Source organism: Salvelinus alpinus, chromosome 7, assembly GCF_045679555.1.
Source record: "Salvelinus alpinus chromosome 7, SLU_Salpinus.1, whole genome shotgun sequence".
Classification (NCBI taxonomy): Eukaryota; Metazoa; Chordata; class Actinopteri; order Salmoniformes; family Salmonidae; genus Salvelinus; species Salvelinus alpinus.
This window is the reverse complement of record NC_092092.1, coordinates 36,096,557-36,117,530: the sequence shown is the minus strand read 5'-3', so window position 1 is coordinate 36,117,530 and position 20,974 is coordinate 36,096,557. Positions and strand designations below refer to the sequence as shown.

General features: G+C 43.1%; 1 protein-coding gene across 2 annotated transcripts; it reads right to left on the bottom strand.

Moving 5' to 3' along the window:
• Window positions 1-30: 30 nt before the first annotated feature.
• Window positions 31-20,175, bottom strand: LOC139580924 (TBC1 domain family member 12-like). 2 transcript variants are annotated; one of them, XM_071410073.1, is made up of 14 exons: window positions 18,556-20,175; window positions 17,552-17,675; window positions 15,475-15,531; window positions 10,680-10,822; window positions 8,452-8,534; window positions 8,000-8,117; window positions 6,057-6,163; window positions 5,572-5,652; window positions 4,788-4,879; window positions 4,625-4,696; window positions 4,398-4,526; window positions 4,175-4,284; window positions 3,646-3,904; window positions 31-2,668 (listed from the first exon to the last, which is right to left on the bottom strand). In XM_071410073.1, exons 1-14 carry the CDS (start codon window positions 19,896-19,898, stop codon window positions 2,597-2,599), a joined length of 2,790 nt encoding a protein of 929 aa, XP_071266174.1. In that variant the 5' UTR covers window positions 19,899-20,175; the 3' UTR covers window positions 31-2,596. The 2 variants fall into 2 exon arrangements, with proteins under 2 accessions (XP_071266174.1, XP_071266175.1); XM_071410074.1 differs by lacking the exon at window positions 15,475-15,531.
• Between the last annotated feature and the right edge of the window lie 799 nt (window positions 20,176-20,974).

Genomic DNA, 20,974 nt, shown 5'->3' with positions numbered 1-20,974 from the left:
TGTCTGGGAATAAATAGACAATATTTCAAATGAAATTATCATATCTTTGATTTATTCACATAATTCATAACTTCTGGTCTGATACAGTATCACAGAGGTACTTTTTTAATTAATTTCAAATATATTTACAATTGTTCTAACTTAGTAGTAGGAAAACTGTACAATAGAGAGCATAGAAAAAATGCAAAAGAAACAATATACAACTTTTTTATATCCAATATATAAGATATGAAAAATGTCCTGTAGAACCATGAACTACAGCATTGATTAAAAAATATGTTGCATCTCAACATATAAGTGTTTGGTCAAATGTAAAGTAACAAAAGATGTGAGCAACATCGAACAAACAATGTTTTAAAAGTAAATTATGTTTCCTGAATAGGTGCTTTGAACAAGGGTCTCATTGCTCTTTCATTCACAACAATATAAGAGCTTCACTGTGGATTCATTCACACACAAAAGCACAATAGAAACTTCATGTGCCACACATGTTCTCTTTTGCACTTTCTATGGGTCTTTCGGAAACAAGTGCTTACTGCTCACTGTAATGAAAACCTATTACTGTTAGTTTAGTTGAGCAATAACTATTCAATGTCAAGCTTCAGAGACTTAAGAAATGGATGGGCTGTGTCACTGTTTTAATTTTGTTCTATGTTGTTATATTGGTGTTTGTCCATTAAGTCATATACTGTAAATCTATGCTTGGAGGTGCATTTTCATTAAATATCTTATGTTAGTGAGATAAAATCCACAGGTGTAACTAAGGGCCTCACTCAATCTAAGAAACTCCAGACCTTTGTGATGGGACTAGATAGATGTAATGAATTGGGTCTAACTTCAGTATGTCATCATACAGTACCAGTCAAAAGTTTGGACACACCTACTCATTCCAGGGTTTTTCTTTCTTTTTACTATTATTTTAGAATAATAGTGAAGACATCAAAACTATGAAACAACCCATATGGAATCATGTAGTAACCAAAAAAGTGTTAAACAAATCAAAATGTATTTTACATTTGAGATTCTTCAAAGTAGCCACCCTTTGCTTTGATGGCAGCTTTGCACACTCTTGCCATTCTCTCAACCAGCTTCATGCAGTAGTCACCTGGAATGCATTTCAATTAACAGGTGTGCTTTGATAAAAGTACACTTGTGGAATTTTTTTCCTTCTTAATGCATTTGAGCCAATCAGTTGTGTTGTGACAAGGTAGGGGTGGTATACAGAAGATAGCCTTATTTGGTAAAAGACCAAGTCCATATTATGGCATGAACAGCTCAAACAAAGAGAAACAACAGTCCATCATTAATTTAAGATATGAAGGTCAGTCAATCTGGAAAATTACAAAAACTTTGAAAGTTTCTTCAAGTGCAGTCACAAAAACCATCAAGCGCTATGATGAAACTGGCTCTCATGAGGACCACCACAGGAAAGGAAGTCCCAGAATTACCTCTGCTGCAGAGGATAAGTTAATTCGAGTTAACTGCACCTCAGATTGCAGCCTAAATAAATGCTTCAGAGTTCAAGTAACAGACACATCGCAACATCAACTGTTCAGAGGAGACTGCGTGAATCAGGCCTTCATGGTTGAATTGCTGCAAAGAAACCACTACTAAATGACACCAATAAGAAGAAGAGACTTCCTTTGGCCAAGAAACACAAGCAATGGACATTATACCGGTGGAAATCTGTCCTTTGGTCTAATGAGCCAAATTTGAGATTTTTGGTCCTATCCGCCGTGTTTTTGTGAGACGCAGAGTAGATGAATGGATGATCTCCACGTGTAGTTCCGACCGTGAAGCATGGAGGAGGTGTGATGGTGCTTTGCTGGTGACACTGTCAGTGATTTATTTAGAATTCAAGGCACACTTAACCAGCATGGCTACCACAGAATTCTGCAGTGATATGCCATACCATCTGGTTTGCGCTTAGCCTTACTATCATTTGTTTTTCAACAGGACAATAACACCTGTTAACAGGACAATAACACCTCCAGGCTGTGTAAGCGCTATTTGACCAAGAAGGAGAGTGATGGAGTGCTGCATCAGATGACCTGGCCTCCACAATCCCCCGTCCTCAACCCAATTGAGATGGTTTGAAATGAGTTGGACCGCAGAGTGAAGGAAAAGCAGCCAACACGTGCTCAGCATGTGTGGGAACCCCTTCAAGACTGTTGGAAAAGCATTCCAGGTGAAGCTGGTTGAGAGAATGCCAAGAGTGTGCAAAGTTGTCGTCAAGACAAAGCGTGGCTACTTTAAAGAATCTAAAATCTATTTTGATTTTTTAACACTTCTTTGGTTACTACATGATTCCATGTGTGTTATTTCATAGTTTTGATGTCTTCACTATTATTCTAAAATAATAGTAAAAAAGAAAAACCCTTGAATGAGTAGGTCTGTCCAAACTTTTGACTGGTACTGTATATCCATGATATACTACCATAAATACTCTAAATTCAATAAAACTGCCAATGGCGTTCAAGGCCTCCATCTTCAAGTATGAAATTCTTTAAGGTCCATTTACCATGATCAATCTCAGGTGATCAAAGCCTCTCAATTAAAGAGAGGAACATGATCATTCAAATGTTCCACTGCTGAATCATAAACTCTTAAGTGCTGGGTTGCAATTCCTGTCCATGTCCTTGTTGTCCTTTATCAATGCATGAAATACCTGGAGAGGAGAGAGCAAATCTTAGCATAAAACTGCAACCGGTCATTCTTTTTAGGCAAACACAATAAATAAATACCTGTAGGTGGTGCTGTGTAGCCTACATTGCCACAAAAAAAGCAGACTATCATACAGGTTCTTTCCTATTTATTTCTGTAACTGACATACACCGGGTATACAAAACATTAAGAACATCTGCTCTTTCCATGACATACTGTAGACTGATCCCTTATTGATGTCACTTGTTAAATCCACTTCAGTCAGTGTAAATGAATGGGAGGAGACAGGTTAAATCATGATTTTTAAGCTTTGAGACAAGGATTGTGTATGTGTGCCATTCAGAGGGTGAATGGGCAAGACAAAATATTTAAGTGCCTCTGAACAAGGTATGTTAGTAGGTGCCAGGCGCAACAGTTTGTGTCAAGAACTGCAACGCTGCTGGGTTTTTCACGCTCAACAGTTTCCCGTGTGTATCAAGAATGTCACCACCCAAATGACATCCAGCTAACTTGACATAACTGTGGGAAGCATTGGAGTGAACATGGGCCAGCATCCCTGTGCTTTCGACACCTTGTAGAGTCCATGCCCCGATGAATTGAGGCTGTTCTGAGGGCAAAAGGGAAGGTGTTCCTAATGTTTTGTGTACTCAATGTACATTCATTCACCTGTAGGTGGTGTAGTATATGAATTGTAGGATCCAACAAGTGCGAATCTATGATAAAGATGTCTTCCATATAGCAGTGGCTGAGTGATGTGTAATTTCTAAACTGCTCCTGGCCACACAAGTGGCACACTTGTGGGACTGGACATAACTACAGGCTATTTTTGAGGAATTTTGGGAGCATGACCCAGTTCACTCAATAGGCTACATAAATGGCTTCAACCTAACCACATAATAACATTCTTGTATGTTTATTGTCACTCCTTGCAAACGTATCCATTTTCTCACTTTCATGTCTTCTCATGTTAGAGGAACTGACCTGGGACCATTTCTTGTTTCCGTTGAGCATGGGCGCGGCCGCAATGCAGGCGAACAGCCTATCAGAGCCTATATCCTCAGGGAGGCGTGTCAGAAACTGGGCGCTGCGGATGAAATCCATCTGTAGGAGCACGTCCTCGTACAGACGCAGGATCCCCAGACCCGTCCGGAACAGGAACTCCTCGCCGTCACGACAGAATACGTCCCACACGCGACACGCCACGTCCAATGGCAACGACTTACTGTACAGAGTGAAGATCCTGTACACAGACACAGAAGCATGCATTCATAAACGAACGAACGCAAGCAAGTTCACCACACACACAAACAAACACAAAAAATGTCAGTTAGCAGAATGGTGAATGCAGATTATTTAATCTAGAGTTTACAGCAGCTGTGCTCTTATAACTGTGAATACTGAGCTGATAGCATGACTGGAACTAAAAGTGGGAGATAACAGCTTAACAGGCCACACTAAAGAGAGCTGCTACATACTTAAAAATGTTCACAGAGATCCCATAGGTACTTACCAGTCTATGAGATAGAGATCTGGGGTGAGGTTGGAGCTCTGGAAGTGGTTAAATAGTCTTGGGAGGTTCTCTTCAAAGAACACCTCGAATGCAGCAAAGTATTTCAGCATCTAGAGAAGAAGAACGGTAGCGAGAGATTCAGTGACGACTAACTCAGTCCTGTTAAAGTCGTTTTAGAGAGAGGACAATTTCCCACAGTGGCCCCTGTGGAAGTGGGCCTCACCAGATCATGGTCCACTCTGAAAAAGGCCAGCTGACAGGGTTTGTTGAGCAGGTTGGCGAATGCGATGAAGGCATCAGCTTCCTCCAGGTTGAGGATCAACACTGCAGCTATAAATGACATGCCCTGGACCTTGAAGAGAACAGAACAGTCATTTCACTTTACAACCAACGTATGCACAGTATGGGAGAAAATAAGGACAAAGAGTGCTGTTTTGACGTGTTACTCACATATCCCACGTCAGGTCTGTAACAGGTGTAGGCCCCCAGCACACTGTGGAGGAGATCATGATATGGCCCACCCTGTGGTTGAAGACAATCAGAGGATGAGAAATGTCATGGAGCACACACACACACACACACACACACACGTGGGGTAAGAGATGTACTGTACCTTCTGGAAGATAAAAAGAGGAGGGAATGTGCGGGATATGTCCAGCTTGATCAGGTCCAGACTGGACTCTCTGTCTGCCAGCGATGCCCCATCTAGAATCGAAACACAAAGAAATTGTGTTAAAAACATCATAAGAGAAAGGACAAACAGAACCATTTCAGTTTGCTACAATAAACTGATCTCCAGCTTGTTTGACCTCTCTGTATCATTGTTTGTGCATGATAGACCGAGTAACTCAGCAATCAATGACAGATACAAAGACACTGATGCAGTGCCAATATTTTGTAACCTAAAACGATGCCAAGAGGAGACAGGCTGCAAATCTCTCTGTTCAGCTCTATTAAATCCTGTTGGATCCATCTCCTAAGGCTCTTGTTGGCAAAAACACAGTCTTTCTAATGCGCTACAGATGTTAGAGCTTTGAATGTGTCACTATTGACTCTCAGTACTGGACCAATGGGCAGACAGTCTGACATGATGGTAGAAACAGACACTTTACAAGATCACTGGAGGAAAAACAACAGAAAGCCTTTGCACCAAGCCTGCAAATGGCTGCCGAGTGAGGGGGATTTGTGCAGTAATGTGACGCCAATAAGTCGGCAGCACTGCTAAGTTTTTGTTCCACAATGTGTCAAGGACCTCAGATGTAAAGCAACGAGAGGAAATAGCTTTGTCTCAAACAGGAAGAGAGGAGAATGGATTTATTTGTGTGTCTGAGGCTGAGATTGACAGTCTTGTCCCCGGAGGGCTTCTCCAACACGCCACCCCCCCGCCTCAGACCAACCGTCAGCCTCTGTTTCTGAACCCGTCTCACTGAAACTCCTCCATCTCTCCTTTGCTCTGGAGAGGAATATTTCGTACAGCTCTGTAGAAAAGGGAGGAAAGGAAAGAAGGTTACTCTCTCAATGAGTCAGGACGTCTACTTTGCATTTTTCTGTAAACCACAAAGGCACTTTCTGGCAGTAAAACATGTAGGCCAGAAATTCCCTCCACTCACAACACAACAGGCTGGTACATCTAATTCCAGCTGAAAGTGGTGAAAGTGCTCGTTTTGTTAGAAAACAAACAATACCAGCGCACTACATTTTTAGATGTATAACCTTGGCTATGTTAATACATTTCAATGTACTTTGTTATGTGTATTGACACACAACTTTCTTCACTTTGTATATATTTTTCAGAATGCAATTCTGATTATATTCTGCCATTGGGAATACTGAATTATGCTGGGAGTTCTATGAGTTATGACTATTGAAACACCATACATACCTGGGGTGATGTTGAGCTCGTTGCCTATGGCCAGGCTCCAGACCTTTCCTCTGACGTTGGGGGGCAAGCCCTGCCACCAGAGCTCTCTCACCCGTCGAGTGTTACGCCTACAGGGGGACACAAACAGACTGGCATGGGTCTACTGCAACATGGGAGCCCTGACCTATGCCTACAAGACTACTGACTGACTGGTTTACTGACCGACTGGTTTACTGACCAAGTTACTGACTGGCTGATTGAGTCGACTGGTTCACTGACTGATTGGCTGTCTGGCTGGCTAATTAAATGGCTGACTGGCAGAAAAACTGACTGAGTTACTGACTGAATACTGTCCCAGAGGAGGCTCCTCTGAGGGGGAGGGACCGTCCTCCTCATAACTAAAACCAAATCATTGATTAAAACACACTGTTTTGCAATGAAGGTCTACAGTAACATCAGCAGCACTCTGTAGGGTAACGCCATGGTGAAGCCACAGGACAGTTAGCTTCTGTCCTCCTCTGGGTACATTGACTTCAATACAAAACCTAGGATGCTCATGGTTTTCACCCCCTTCCATAGACTTACACAGTAATTATGACAACTTCCAGAGGACATCCTCCAACCTATCAGGGCTTGCAGCATGAACTGACATGTTGTCCACCCAATCAAAGGATCAGAGAATGAATCTAGTACTGAAAGAATAAGCTACAGCTAGATAGCACTGCAGTGCATACAATGTGGTGAGTAGTTGACTCAAAGAGAGAGAAAGACAATAGTTCAACTGTTTTGAACAAATTAATTTCTTCCAAAATTAAGGAGAAGCAAGAGAGAGAGAGATTTGGTAGTATTTTTTTAAACTTTCACTTAGCTAATGAATGCAGCTAGCTAGCTAGTTTAGCCTACTCAAACACCCGGCTCAAACAGAGAGGGATGCTATGTTAGCCAGCTGGCTATGGCTATCCAGCACTGGATTTCTTCCAAGTCAAGGTAAGCTTTTATTAAAGTTATTGGGCCCGGGGCCCACCCGGTGTAACTGCTAAACTGCTTTCTGACTGTACACTGTACTGCATGACTATGACGTGACAACGATGTAGGCTGTGTGTAGCGCTTAGCGGTCAATGGTCATGATTTTAAGGTTAGGCTTGGAAAGTTTTTTTTGCCTGGTCACAGACAGCTGATGTGTTGTGCACTGAAGTCAACAAGCGAAGGGGAAATGTGAGAGGAGGAGAGCGCGTAGATAGTTGGGAGAAGGAATTATATATACAACGAGCAAAGTGATCATGCTGTTTATGTGGCTGCTATGAAAGTGAAGTGTTTGCGTGTGATCAGGGGTGTACTCATTTTGCCGATTCTGTTGAAAAATGTTTCTTAAACGGAAGCAAACGGAACGAAACAGGGATAAAAATAACTGAATTTATCCGATAGAAACTCTCATTTGCAACTGTTTGGACTAATGATTACACCCTAGATCAGCTAGATGCAGGCAATACTGTGCGAGGCGGTATTGAATGTGTCACTGTCTGTCATCTTGATTACTCAAAATTCTCTATCTGTGCACCTACGTTGTAAACTGTCATTCATAAGCTAGGTTGTAGCAACATCATGATAGGTAAAGGGAAAATTTGAGTATCATGTAGTAGCCTAAACCTATCGATGTTACATTGAGCTGGGTGAATGGAATATGAATGACAGTCAACCAATATGCTGTAATAGAAACAAGGCCATGCTCATCAAAAATGTATCACCCTCCCTCATCTTAAACGGCATCGACCGCCACTGTACGGTACTGACTGGATACTGTACATCAAATCAAATGTTATTTGTCACATACACATGGTTAGCAGATGTTAATGCGAGTGTAGCGAAATGCTTGTGCTTCTAGTTCCGACAATGCAGTAATATCCAACGCTGCCCCATGCCAGTGGAGAGTTGTTTAGCAGGAAGTGACTAGCTAGCTAACTCACGTGTTTTCCCAGTTGGGCAGGATGTCGTTGTTCCAGACCACCATGGCGTTGGCGATGCTTTCCTCCAGCTTAAACCTCTCCTTCATCTCTTTCCTCTTCCTCTGGGCCTCCTTCAATTCTGTGGGGAGGGGGGGGCACAAACCCTTTGGTCACACTTCATAATAACTTTTCATGAATACGCCATTAGAAATGCTAATAAATGTTAACAGATGCTTATAAATGCTTTAAACATATCTATTTTATTTTCCTTCTGCTTTACAATTGTTATCAAGATGTAAAGTGGCAAAAGTATGTTCAAGGTCTGGCGTTAGCAACGGCTTCAACTGACAGAATGAGCTAAGTAACATCTGGAGGTCTATACAGTGGACAGGTCAAATGCGGCTGACCTCCATTGCACAGCCCTGAAAAGACAGTGAAATGGAAAGGGTGAGAGAGGAATACATTAACAGTACCTCTCTTCTTGGCCTCAGCAACCATCTCGTCATACTCCTGGCGGTGACGCTGGGCCTCCTCCACAGACTTGGCAGGAAGGTTCCTGCCGAGAGAGCAGAGGAGACACGGTATCAGTGTCTGTCAGTGTCAGTTTCACCGTAATCAGTGCATATCACAGCAACTGAGGACACAAAATGGTTACTTTTAGTCATGTTCAACACATTGCCGATTAAAGAGAGACTAACACCTACAAACAGAGAGACTGACTTAGCCTTGCAGACAGTGTGTTTGTTATGGTTCAGACAACACACTCAGATTTCATATATCTATTCTTAATGAGGGCCTGAGGTCTTGGATCAGAGAGAGCAGCTGAGGTGACCAAGGAGTCTCACAGACAGAGAAACTCAACACCACTTGTTTTTGAACGCTGTGTGCTTCTCACTGTGTTCTTAATAGACACCACACCCTGGCCTGAGCCTAGTTGAAAATAATGTAGTGTGTGTAATATAGATCCATATAGATCCAGATCGCACTGTTACAAGGTTACAGTGCCTTGCAAAAGTATTCACCCCCCGTGGCATTTTTCCTATTTTGTTGCGATACAACCTGTAATTTATTTGGATTTTTATTTGGATTTCATGTAATGGACATACACAAAATAGTCCAAATTGGTGAAGTGAAATGAAAAAAAATATGCATATGCATTCACCCCCTTTGCTATGAAGTCCCTAAATAAGATCTGGTGCAACCAATTACCTTCAGAAGTCACATAATTAGTTAAATAAAGTCCACCTGTGTGCAAACTAAGTGTCACACGATTTCAGTATACATACACCTGTTCTGAAAGGCCCCAGAACCTGCAACAGCACTAAGCAAGGGGCACCACCAATCAAGCAGCACTATGAAGACCAAGGAGCTCGCCAAACAGGTCAGGGACGAAGTTGTGGAGAAGTACAGATCAGGGTTGGGTTATAAAAAAATACCAGAAACTTTTTACATCCACCGGAGCACCATTAAATCCATTATTAAACATTTGAAAGAATATGGCACCACAACAAACCTGCCGAGAGGGCTCCCACCAAAACTCATGGACTAGGCAAGGAGGGCATTAATCAGAGAGGCAACAAAGAGACCAAAGATAACCCTGAAGGAGCTGCAAAGCTCCACAGCGGAGATTGGAGTATCTGTCCATAGGACCACTTTAAGCTGTACACTCCACAGAGCTGGGCTTCACGGAAGAGTGGCCAGAAAAAAATAAGCAAACATGTTTGGTGTTCGCCAAAAGGCATGTGTGGAAGACTTCCCAGACATATGGAAGAAGGTACTCTGGTCAGATGAGACTAAATTGAGCTTTTTGGCCATCAAGGAATATGCTATGTCTGGCGAAAACCCAACACCTCTCATCACCCCGAGAACACCATCTCCACAGTGAAGCATGGTGGTGGCAGCATCATGCTGTGGGGATGTTTTTCATCGTCAGGGACTGGGAACTGGTCAGAATTGAAGGAATGATGGATGGCGCTAAAATACAGGAAAATTAATGAGGGAAGCCTGTTTCAGTCTTCCAGAGATTTGAGACTGGGATGGAGGTTCACCTTCCAGCAGGACAATGACCCTAAGCATACTGCTAAAGCAACACTCGAGTGGTTTAAGGGGAAACATTTACATGTCTTGGAATGGCCTAGTCAAAGCCCAGACCTCAATCCAATTGAGAATCTGTGGTATGACTTAAAGATTGCTGTACATCTGCGGAACTCATCCAACTTGAAGGAGCTGGAGAAGTTTTGCCTTGAAGAAGGGCAAAAATCCCAGTGGCTAGATGTGCCAAGCTTATAGAGACATACCCCAAGAGACATGCAGCTGTAATTGCTGCAAAAGGTGGCTCTACAATATTGACTTTGGGGGGGTGAATAGTTGTGCACGCTCAAGTTTTCAGTTTTTTTGGGTCTTATTTCTTGTTTGTTTCACGATAAAAAATGGTAGGCATGTTGTGTAAAACAAATGATACAAACCCCCTAAAAATCCAATTTAATTTGAGGTTGTAAGGCAACAAAATAGGAAAAATGTCAAGGGGTGAATACTTTCGCAAACCACTGTAGGTCTAACCTTTCTCAAAACATTTGCCATTTTCCCTCTGCAAGGACTGGAGGGCATAATAAACAAGAACAGAGGAACAGACAAAGAAATGGAAAGATGTGACAGAAATAAAGTGGAGAGAGAGTCAGAGGGAGAGATAGTGTGGACTTACGCAGGCCTGTCCTCCAGTATAAGAGCTGTGGTGGACAGTGGCTCAAACTCCAGATTCTTCCTCCGGCCCTGTTGAGGCTGAGTAGGGGACGTCCCAGCTGACGTTCCCCCAGGCCCAGCTTTGCCCACCCTGGCCTCAAACTCCTGCAGATACATCAAAAACCTGAATCCCTATAGGTACTAGAAAACACAGCGCAAATACAGGTCAACTAGCCTCTTGGGTTTACATTTGAAAGGGAGAAAAGATAGTGGCTTTAGCCGTGAGGGGTGACAGGATCAGCTGACAGGCTTGTGGAAATCACAAGGCCCATGTAGGCGGCAGCCTATGTGGCTGGGGCGAGAGAGAGGAATTAGAGAGAGAGAATGAGGGGACTAAAGAGTGTGTGATGGTTGGGGGGGGGCTGTGGAGTGTGTGATGGTTGTTGATGACTGGAGAGAGATCTGGAGAGAGGTCGATAGAGAGAGCATCCTTAGGGTGTACAGTTGAAGTCGGAAGTTTACATACACATAGATTGGAGTCATTAAAACCCGTTTTTCAACCACTCCACAAATTTCTTGTTAACAAACTATAGTTTTGGCAAGTTGGTTAGGACATCTACTTTCTGCATGACACAAGTCATTTTTCCAACAATTGTTTACAAACAGATTATTTCACTTATAACTCACTGTATCACAATTCCAGTGGGTCAGATGTTTACATACACTAAGTTGACTGTGCCTTTAAACAGCTCGGAAAATTCCAGAAAATGATGTCATGGCTTTAGAAGCTTCTGATAGGCTAATTGACATCATTTGAGTCAACTGCAGGTGTACTTGTGGATGTATTTCAAGGCCTACCTTCAAACTCAGTGCCTCTTTGCTTGACATCATGGGAAGCCAAAAGAAATCAGCCAAGACCTCAGAAAAAAAGATTGCAGACCTCCACAAGTCTGGTTCATCCTTGGGAGCAATTTTCAAACGCCTGAAGGTACCACGTTCATCTGTACAAACAATAGCACGCAAGTATAAACACCATGGGACCACGCAGCCATTATACCGCTCAGGAAGGAGATGCGTTCTGTCTCCTAGAGATGAACGTACTGTGGTGCGAATGGTGCAAATCAATCTCAGAACAACAGCAAAGGACCTTGTGAAGATGCTGGAGGAAACAGGTACAAAAGTATCTATAACCACAGTAAAACGAGTCCTATATCGACATAACCTGAAAGGCCGCTCAGCAAGAAAGAAACCACTGCTATAAAACCGCCATAAAAAAGCCAGACTACGGTTTGCAACTGCAAAGATCATACTTTTTGGAGAAATGTCCTCTGGTCTGAGGAAACAAAAATATAACTGTTTGGCCATAATGACCATCGTTATGTTTGGAGGAAAAAGGGGGACGCTTGCAAGCCGAAGAACACCATCCCAACCGGGAAGCACGGGGTGGCAGCATCATGTTGTGGTGGTGCTTTGCTGCAGGAGGGACTGGTGCACTTCACAAAATAGATGGCTTCAAGGAAAATTATGTGGATATATTGAAGCAACATCTCAAGACATCAGTCAGGAAGTTAAAGCTTGGTCGCAAATGGGTCTTCCAAATGGACAATGACTCCAAGCATACTTCCAAAGTTGTGGCAAAATGGCTTAAGGACAACAAAGTCAAGGTATTGGAGTGGCCATCACAAAGCCCTGACCTCAATCACATAGAAATTTTGTGGGCAGAACTGAAAAAGCGTGTGCAAGCAAGGAGGCCTACAAACCTGACTCAGTTACACCAGCTCTGTCAGGAGGAATGGGCCAAAATTCACCCAACTTATTGTGGGAAGCTTGTGGAAGGCTACGCGAAACGTTTGACCCAAGTTAAACAATTTCATTTAATTCTTAAAATAAAGTGGTGATCCTAAATTACCTAAGACAGGGGATTTTTACTAGGATAAATTGTCAGGAGTTGTGAAAAACTGAGTTTAAATGTATTTGGCTAAGGTGTATGTAAACTTCCGATTTCAACTGTACATCATGAGTCATGTCTAGGGGTCAATAAATGCCCCTGATATCCAATGCGTTTGTTTCGTGCAAGTTAGTGCATTGACTATCTAATAGACCAAATGACTAGATGTATCACCATACATCCCTCAGCTCCACTACACAAAACATGATGCATGAAACGGCTACTGTATGGATGTCAATGGCTACATTGTCTTGTGTTGTGGCTCCTTCAAGACATTTATGGGTGTAGTTACAAAGGGGGCTATCAGAAGAAAAGGCTGGTAAGGACGGGGGAGGGGAGTGCCATCTCAGGAGAGTGAGATTTACCAAAACCAGTGAAGAAGAACAGCCACCATAGTATAAGTGGAGAAATAGGCACAGCTTTTTCACCATTTGATTGCTGCTGTCCTATAGTACTTAGAAAAGGTCTGAGTTGAACTGTGTTTAACCAACACCAATGCTTTTCTAGAGGCACACTATCATACATAATCACAAAGTATACCAGAAAAGCATATAGAGCTCTGGGACCACTTGTGATGTCAAAGTGTATATAAAATCATCACGTAATCAACTGTGTATTAATAAATGTCAAGTCAAATAAATCAATGTAAGGTAAACCAAAAATATTAACATTCGCAGATAAGGTAATTTTCCCAATTTTACTAATATCATCAAAATCAATCAATCATAGCACATTTTTGGGCTCATGCAGTAGTATTTACCTAAATAAGTAGAAGATTGTTTTAAAATAATGTTAAAAGTAACATCTATATTCTTAAGACATAAGTTAAATGGTACAGTAGCTGCTTCCTGTTTTGCCTTATAGCCGAGTGTCAAAACACGGGTTTTAAATGTCCAAATTCATAATCAATATGCTGAAATAAGTTGCGATACTGCATGTTGAAGACCAAGACATAAAAATGACTCCCTACACACTTGTCACACTTGTGTTCAGATTACTTGTATTTTGCTAAATTAGTACCTTCAAAACTGCTCACGCATCAACATTTATCAAGCAGTCACGCCAGACAGAAATTGATTAGCTTGTTCTACTGTAATCAATAGCGTGCACAGAGGAATCCCTCACATGGATATTGTATGTAAATCAATGGTACTGGAACAATTGTCTGCCGCTACATGTACCATTTTTCGCTCTTCTGAAAGACAAACCACAATGAACTTGAGTATACTACATATAACAATCAATAGATGAGAACCTGTAGTGGCCATTTATCAACTCATCGCCTTGTAGGACAAAGTTTGCGGTAGATGACCAATACGAAAAAGTAAACACTGGATCGTTTCAACAAATAATTGCTCCACAGGTAGTTCTACATAGTTACGGGTTGGCTCTCATTTGAGTGACAGCTTGACTGTCAAATCTGTGTATTTGTTTGTGGCCAGCGGCTTTTAGAAAGAGTGCACCCTGATTTTCCCATTGCCATTTGAGTTTGAAAAGGACAACTACGTTCTTACATGCTGACTACAGCGCTTGCGTCGCATGCGCGAGCGTCGCAAAATAAATGTACACATACATGTTATTCAATCATTGCACTCACACTGCTCGCGCACGTCTGCGTAGCCAGGCGCTAAAAGCACAACGCGCTGCAAGTCCTGCCTCTCCCATCTCCTCATTGGTTTTTAGGAGGATATACCATCGTGGGTAATTGAAAGATGAACTGTGGTCCACACTCCAGTCCAGCCGGTTGTGGTAATGCACCTTAAAGTTGGTTGCCAACCGCCATATAAAGTCCAAAGAAGAAGAAGCCTGAAGGAGGAGAGATTACTAGAAACGAACTCGGTTGACCATTTTATCTGTGGATTAATTGGCGGAGTAGGGGACCTCCCAGGCCAATTTAGCTAGCAACCGCAAGCTAGCTAGCTAAATTGCCATAAATGTTTAATGCTTTTCGACCTGTCCCCAAATTAATATAATTGGTTCAGAGTTTGTTTAGATATTTTTTTCAGATATTTCAACCTGCGTGTCCTGATCGCATCTGGTGTAAGTGGACAAAATCAACTTGCACGCATGCAGTCTGGTCAGCATTGTTAGACATGCGACGGACAGGCGCATATGATAAAAGCAACGGTACCAAACCAAAGATTCATCTATTTAAATCAATCGATTTAGTGTCATCTTGATGACTATAAATGTTTATATTAAGTTCACCAATCTGAGGTTAAAATGATGTGTAATTTCACTTCGTTGCGTGAGGTGAAAATGCAAGCTTGTGTAAGGTAGTAACACAAACTGTCCACATTAGGGAAATTAGCGCGTTATTAAATAATTGAATACAGCAAAACAACTCAACATGTCAATTTCGGGTGTTAGTATAGGTTGCCTAATCAAAAAATTGCAACAATGACATCTATTTCTCACTCATTTAACCATGTATAGATAAAAAAAATGCCCTCAAACACAATTTAACTAGGAGCTCTAATCTAGTTTCCATAGTGTCTGTGTAGCTGCCTGAACGTTCGCTGTCCATAATAAGGAATACAGGCAAATCTAATAGATCTATCACATTTGAGAACGTATGTAAGGAAAAATGGATTGCAACACTCTGGATTACAACTCTTTGAGCCACAGAGTCGATGAGCTGCTGGAGCTACGGCAAGAGTCTCAGAGACCTTGGGATTGTCGAAGATGACTTTGATACTATTAAACTATGATTATTTTTTCCCCCTAGCATGCATTTTCCCCTCCTCTATTAGTACTAGGGTGGGCATGGGCATGAGTTGTATGGTCAATGGAAATGGTTGCTTAGCAGCCCCATGCAGATAGGAGATTGAGAAGATGACTGAAAAGGGAAACTCGAGAAGGTCCATACCCCTGCGCTTAAGAGATTTGGTGTGGACACAGACGCGTGACCATCTGGAGTACTCTCCTGATGGAAGAAGAACAACGTTTACACTCAGTTCAATCCCTCCAAAGTGTCTATCAAAAAAAAAGAAGAAGAATAATGTCAAGTGGTTCAGGGTAACCACCTCATTTGGATAGTCCACCTGTAGATGCTCTACAGACTATCAGCAACATTTCAACGAACAATCTATCAACCCTTGTCCTAACCCTAAGCTTAACCCTTATTCTAAACCTTAAACTCTAACCGTAACCTTAGCAGATAGTCTGTTGATCGTATGACCACCTGTGGAGCATCTACCGGTGGACTATTCGGACTTTCCAAATAAAGTGTGACCCTTCAGTACACATCCAATCCCCATAAGCAACTTTGCCCTTTGGCCATGGTAAGGAAGATAGGCAACTTTATTGAAAGGGCCTCTGTTGGAGATGCAATTCAACCCCTACATGTAGGATAACTGCATGAAGGATCAACCCATCACCTGAGCTTCTATACGACACATTACAGATGGTCCCTCTGACACCTAGATCCCTACTCTAGCCTCTGTCGCTCACCCTAGATGAGGTCACGCTCTTCTAGTCATAATCTCAGCAGGACAGTGAGGCTTATAAACACTCATCTCTCATCTCGTCTGCAGCTGTATGTACTAGAGTTGAGTGCACTACTAATCCAGCGAAGGGACACATTTAACTGGCTTCAGTGTCTGTTTCCATGCAGGCATGAAAACATGCATTAGTGCCTCCAATGACTGTGGAGACGGATCTGTACCTGCATGGCAGAGTAGGGGAGGGAGACAGGGAGTGAGGAGAAGAGGGAGAGCGGGGAAGGAAGGACATAGCCAGGGGCTGAGGGCAGGAGACGGCTGAGGCCAGGAGATGGGCATAATTCAAGCTCAATCGAGGCTCAACATACCAGGCAGTAGGCAAGAGGCGTACACCTTGAATAAGACCTACCCAGGCAGCCAGCCAGGTAGCTAGCCAGCCTCAGGGACAGAGCCAGCTGGAGCATACACCCTCAACAGCTGCAGTGGCAGATTGGCCTGCCAGGCTCCAACCTGAATGACCTGAACCGTACTCTCTCGTCGGTGTTGGGAAGGAGTAGGCAAAGTACAGGCCGACTAAAGCCTTTGTCACACTACTATATATAAGCTCTGATGCCATTATTACCAGGCACTCTATTATAGGATTCTCAGAAGGAATGATATCTGATGTTAAAGAATCTACTCGAGCTGTGCGCATGAGATGCTATCAGTATGCTACCTGGTCAGACAGGTATAGGTGAGTTGTAATAATAGGGCGTAGGGAATGATTGTTACGCTGTGTCATTGCGTGTTGCACAAGGCTGCAATTTCACTGTGTCTGTTTCAAGTGGCAACTAGTGAATCATGTGATACAAAACAAAAGGGCTGCAATGCAATGTATCATAGGTGAAGGAGTTGAACAGAAGGGGTGTAAATTACTTGATTGGAGATTAAACAGTTGTAGTCCTTTACCTTCTTTAAAGCATTAAGCTATGTTAACAAATTGAGGTTAGGTACGCAAGGCTGACATAATCCCTATTTATCAGGGTTAAGTCCTGACTAGCACGTGGAAAAAATGATCTAGGCCAAATATTGAGCTCATGGCATCCACCTCGACTTCACTAGTACATTCCTAGATGACGCACTTGCTGGATTCCCTCCAGGCGGGGTCAGATAGCTTTCTCTCCCATACACAATACTTTACAGGAAGTTAGGTCAGTTAATAGGTCTGTGAATAACTACTGTAGCACAGTGACATCGGGGCCAGCATTCAAAAAGCTTCTCAGAGTAGGAGTGTGGATCTAGGATCAGTTTTGAAATTTAAAATAATAATGGATAAGATTATATGGATAGGGATGACCTGATCCTAGATCAGCACTCTAACTCTCAGATGCTTTATGTATACGGGCCCGGGGCCTCCATGTCAATGAAATCCTTTTCATTATGATCTAAAAGACACAGCTGATCCTAGATCAGCACTCCTAATCTGACATGCTTTATTCATGAATATGGGGCTAGGACACCAACCTGCTGTATGGTCCTGGAGTCCTTGGGAGCGCTCTCTCTAGCGGGGACTTTCCCAAACAGCTTCCAACCAGGGACATTCTGAGACGGACCCTTCGGCTCTCTCTGCTTCTTGGGAAATAAACTCCTGACCAGACAGAAAAGCCAGGACAATGAGTGGGCCATTTTTAATGATGACACACTTATTTTATTCCCCCTGTCAGCTAAACGGTTTTGATGAGTCGACGTACTGAGAAATCAGGGTTATTAGTGTCTCTCTGAATCATTTCCTAGATCGGACAAAAGTCATACTGATATGGTCAGTTCAGTTGACACTGAAGGAGTGATATGCTGCAACTCTTATTTAACCAATTGGATCAATTTCACTTGATCCTATGTGGGATCATAAACCTTGGGGTTAACACTTTACATGAAGGTATGCTCAAAAGGGTTTACAAAGTAGTTCATAAACTGTTAATTACTATATTATATCAATCAATCAAATGTATTTATAAAGCCCTTCTTACATCAGCTGATGTCACAATATTATAGCTACCAATCATGCTCTAAGTATTTATTAGAGATGTATAAACTATCTATGAACTAATAATTGAGTGTTTCTAATTCATTTGCACCTACTGTAAAGTGTAACAACCTAGGGGATGTCCGTGTGGGAACACCATCACTACAGTATTCACTGCAGCTGGCTCCATTTCCACCAGGTCTCTCTGCTCTAAATGTTGAATGAGACATAGGCCTAGTTCTAGTTCTGGCTTTGTTCATTATGTCCTGGTGTGCTGTTACAATACCAATACACCGTTTTGTAGGCGAGCCAGATTAATGCCAGTGACTGCTGTTTTAAAAGGTTTAAATTGCATCAATAATATGGCTATACAGAGTATAAAGGCAAACATTGATGTAAAGCCAAGTAAGCACACTGTGACAAAGTTTGTACCTCTCGTCCTTGCAAAAAATGCACTCGTCACCATGCAAATAATCTCAGCCAACAAATAAAACAACTAATTTACCTGCCAAAATACTCAGCGATGCCGGGTCTTTTGGACTGTAAAGCCAGTTCTGAGGGGTCTTCCGAGACGACACTCAGGCCCTCTGGTATATCCCCTGGGGCAGACAGACGTCTGCTGGACTCAAAGGTGTTCCTGGAGCTCAGACTGACGTCCATGAATCTGAGGTCACTGTGGCCCTGGGCCCCCAGCTCCACGAAGGTCTCCCCATCCTCATCCCCTGGACTGAGAATGGTGGAGGAGTCATAGCTCAGACTGTTGGGCACAGTCCTGGTCCTGAGGGCCTGAGGATGGGGTCTGGAAGAAAGATCATCTCCTAGGTGACCAGATGCTGAAGGTGCCTCTCCCTGAATGGTGTCTGGTTTAGCACTGACCCTACAGGGGTCTTTCGTTGGTGCTGGGCTTGATGGTAAACCCTGAGAGGTGAGATTTGATGTAGCACCACCAGATAGATCTCCTGCTACGTTAGCTTGTGTCCTAGGCTGGGCCCCGGCTCCGTCAGGTTCCACTCTGATATTGCAGGATTCGTGATGTCCCTCCCTTGCACTCATTGCAATTGAGGAGGGTTTTTCACACTGTGTGTTAGAGAGGCATGTTGCAGCTCCATCCAAAATAATTGTTACAACTGTCTCTGTGTGTAACTTGGCGCTGCTGTGTCCTATAAATAATCCACCATTTGCCATTTTGGCCTCCTTGTCAGGGGTCATACTCCAGTTAATCGGTGGCCTAATAACAGCATCACTGCTGAGGGTGCTCTGAATGACACTGTCTGTGTCCCAATTCGAGAGCCCCTCTGGAACAGTCCGGGAGGCAGCTGTGCAGCTCAGTTCAAGCTGTCCATTGCAGGAGTGTGTCAATGACTCTACAGTCTCAGCTGCTGTCACAAAGTTCAATGGTGGATAACAGGCATCTACTTCTTCTGCAGAGGATTCCTTGTTCTTCTCTGCCAGTGAAATCCCCTGGAGAGCATTTCCGTCCATTTCCTCTCGATTCACTGCAGCGATAGCAGAGGAGTTCCCTGCCTTGGCGCCTACCATTGTTGACCCAGTAAACCCGTTTGTAGCTGAGTCACAACCTGGCTCAGGAATAACACAATTGCTTACAGTGCCACCGGATGGACTGTCAGTAACTAAAACCGTGGAACGGCCAATATCCTCTCCTGCTTCACCCGACTCCCTGCTGTCACTGCAACCAGTTTCATCCCTGCTGACATGTTTAGAGATACGAGCTGCCGCTTCGGCGGTACCGCGAGACAGCGGCTGGGTAACATATGTGCCGCTGGTCCCCTTTTCGTTCACATCAACACAGAAAGCCGGTGGAGAAGAGACATTATATGCCTTTTCCATGTCATTCACATTCCCTACGCCACTGCTCCATAACAAAAACGCTGTGGTGGCTGGTTCAGCTTTGCTTTCTCTTTCCTCGTTTTTCCTTGTCTAGCTATTATGCCTATCATGATCTCAGAGAGTATCCTTCATTACAGAATGACGCAAATCAAAATACGGTTTCTATTCCGAGCGACGGCGGCAGGAAAAGAGGGAATATCAGTCGCCTGGTCGTGTATAATTGTTGTTATTAGAAAAACCGGCAACCGCCCCCATTTGGGCGGTGAGCAGGAGCCATTTTGAGATTCCAATGACGTAGAAGGGGAGAGCAAATCACCAGCCACGCAGACGGAAAATATGGGATGAGGGGACATCTGCTGTCCATACGGAGCTATAACACGCCTGGTTTATCCGAGACAAGTTTTTTTTTAAAGCTCAACGCGCAGGTATTCAGGCTTCGTTGGTTCAGCACAAGTATCCCGTCTTTTGTAACGGAACACACAACAATGGAGGTAGGTTAAGACCTGAAAAGAGTTGAACACTCAATAGGCTACAGTTTAATTTGGTTCACTTCATATACACAGGCCACCTGTAGAGACCAGTTTAGTTTCAGCACCACGGACAGCGCCAATGAAAATAACCACGTGGGGAGTGGGCACTGATTCGTCTCATTTACCGGTAGATGCTTAGAGGCATCTAAATAAGAGGCTATGCCTAGGGACATCAAACGTGCAGCCTGCTGCACAGAGGGCAGACCCTATAGTCCTGGGCTTTAGCATCAAAAACGTGACGTGGCGGATACACACGTTAATTTACCGTGGCATGTGCTCATAGGACCTAGAAGAAAAATAATGTATCTTTCATCTCTGTGTTTCATAATTTTCCAAGAGGCTGAATCTCAGCGGAGAAAGCATCCGAGTGAGCAAAACAGCGTCCCTCTGTCTCTTTATGTGTATGCCATCTATCTGATGCTATATGGTCAAAAAGAGTATGACATTGTTGCCGCCCCTAGTATTGAATGCAAGGGAAGCCAGCGAGCCTATGGCCTCCCTTGATTAAAAAAAACATAAAATAATTGTTAATCAGAATTGAGCGAT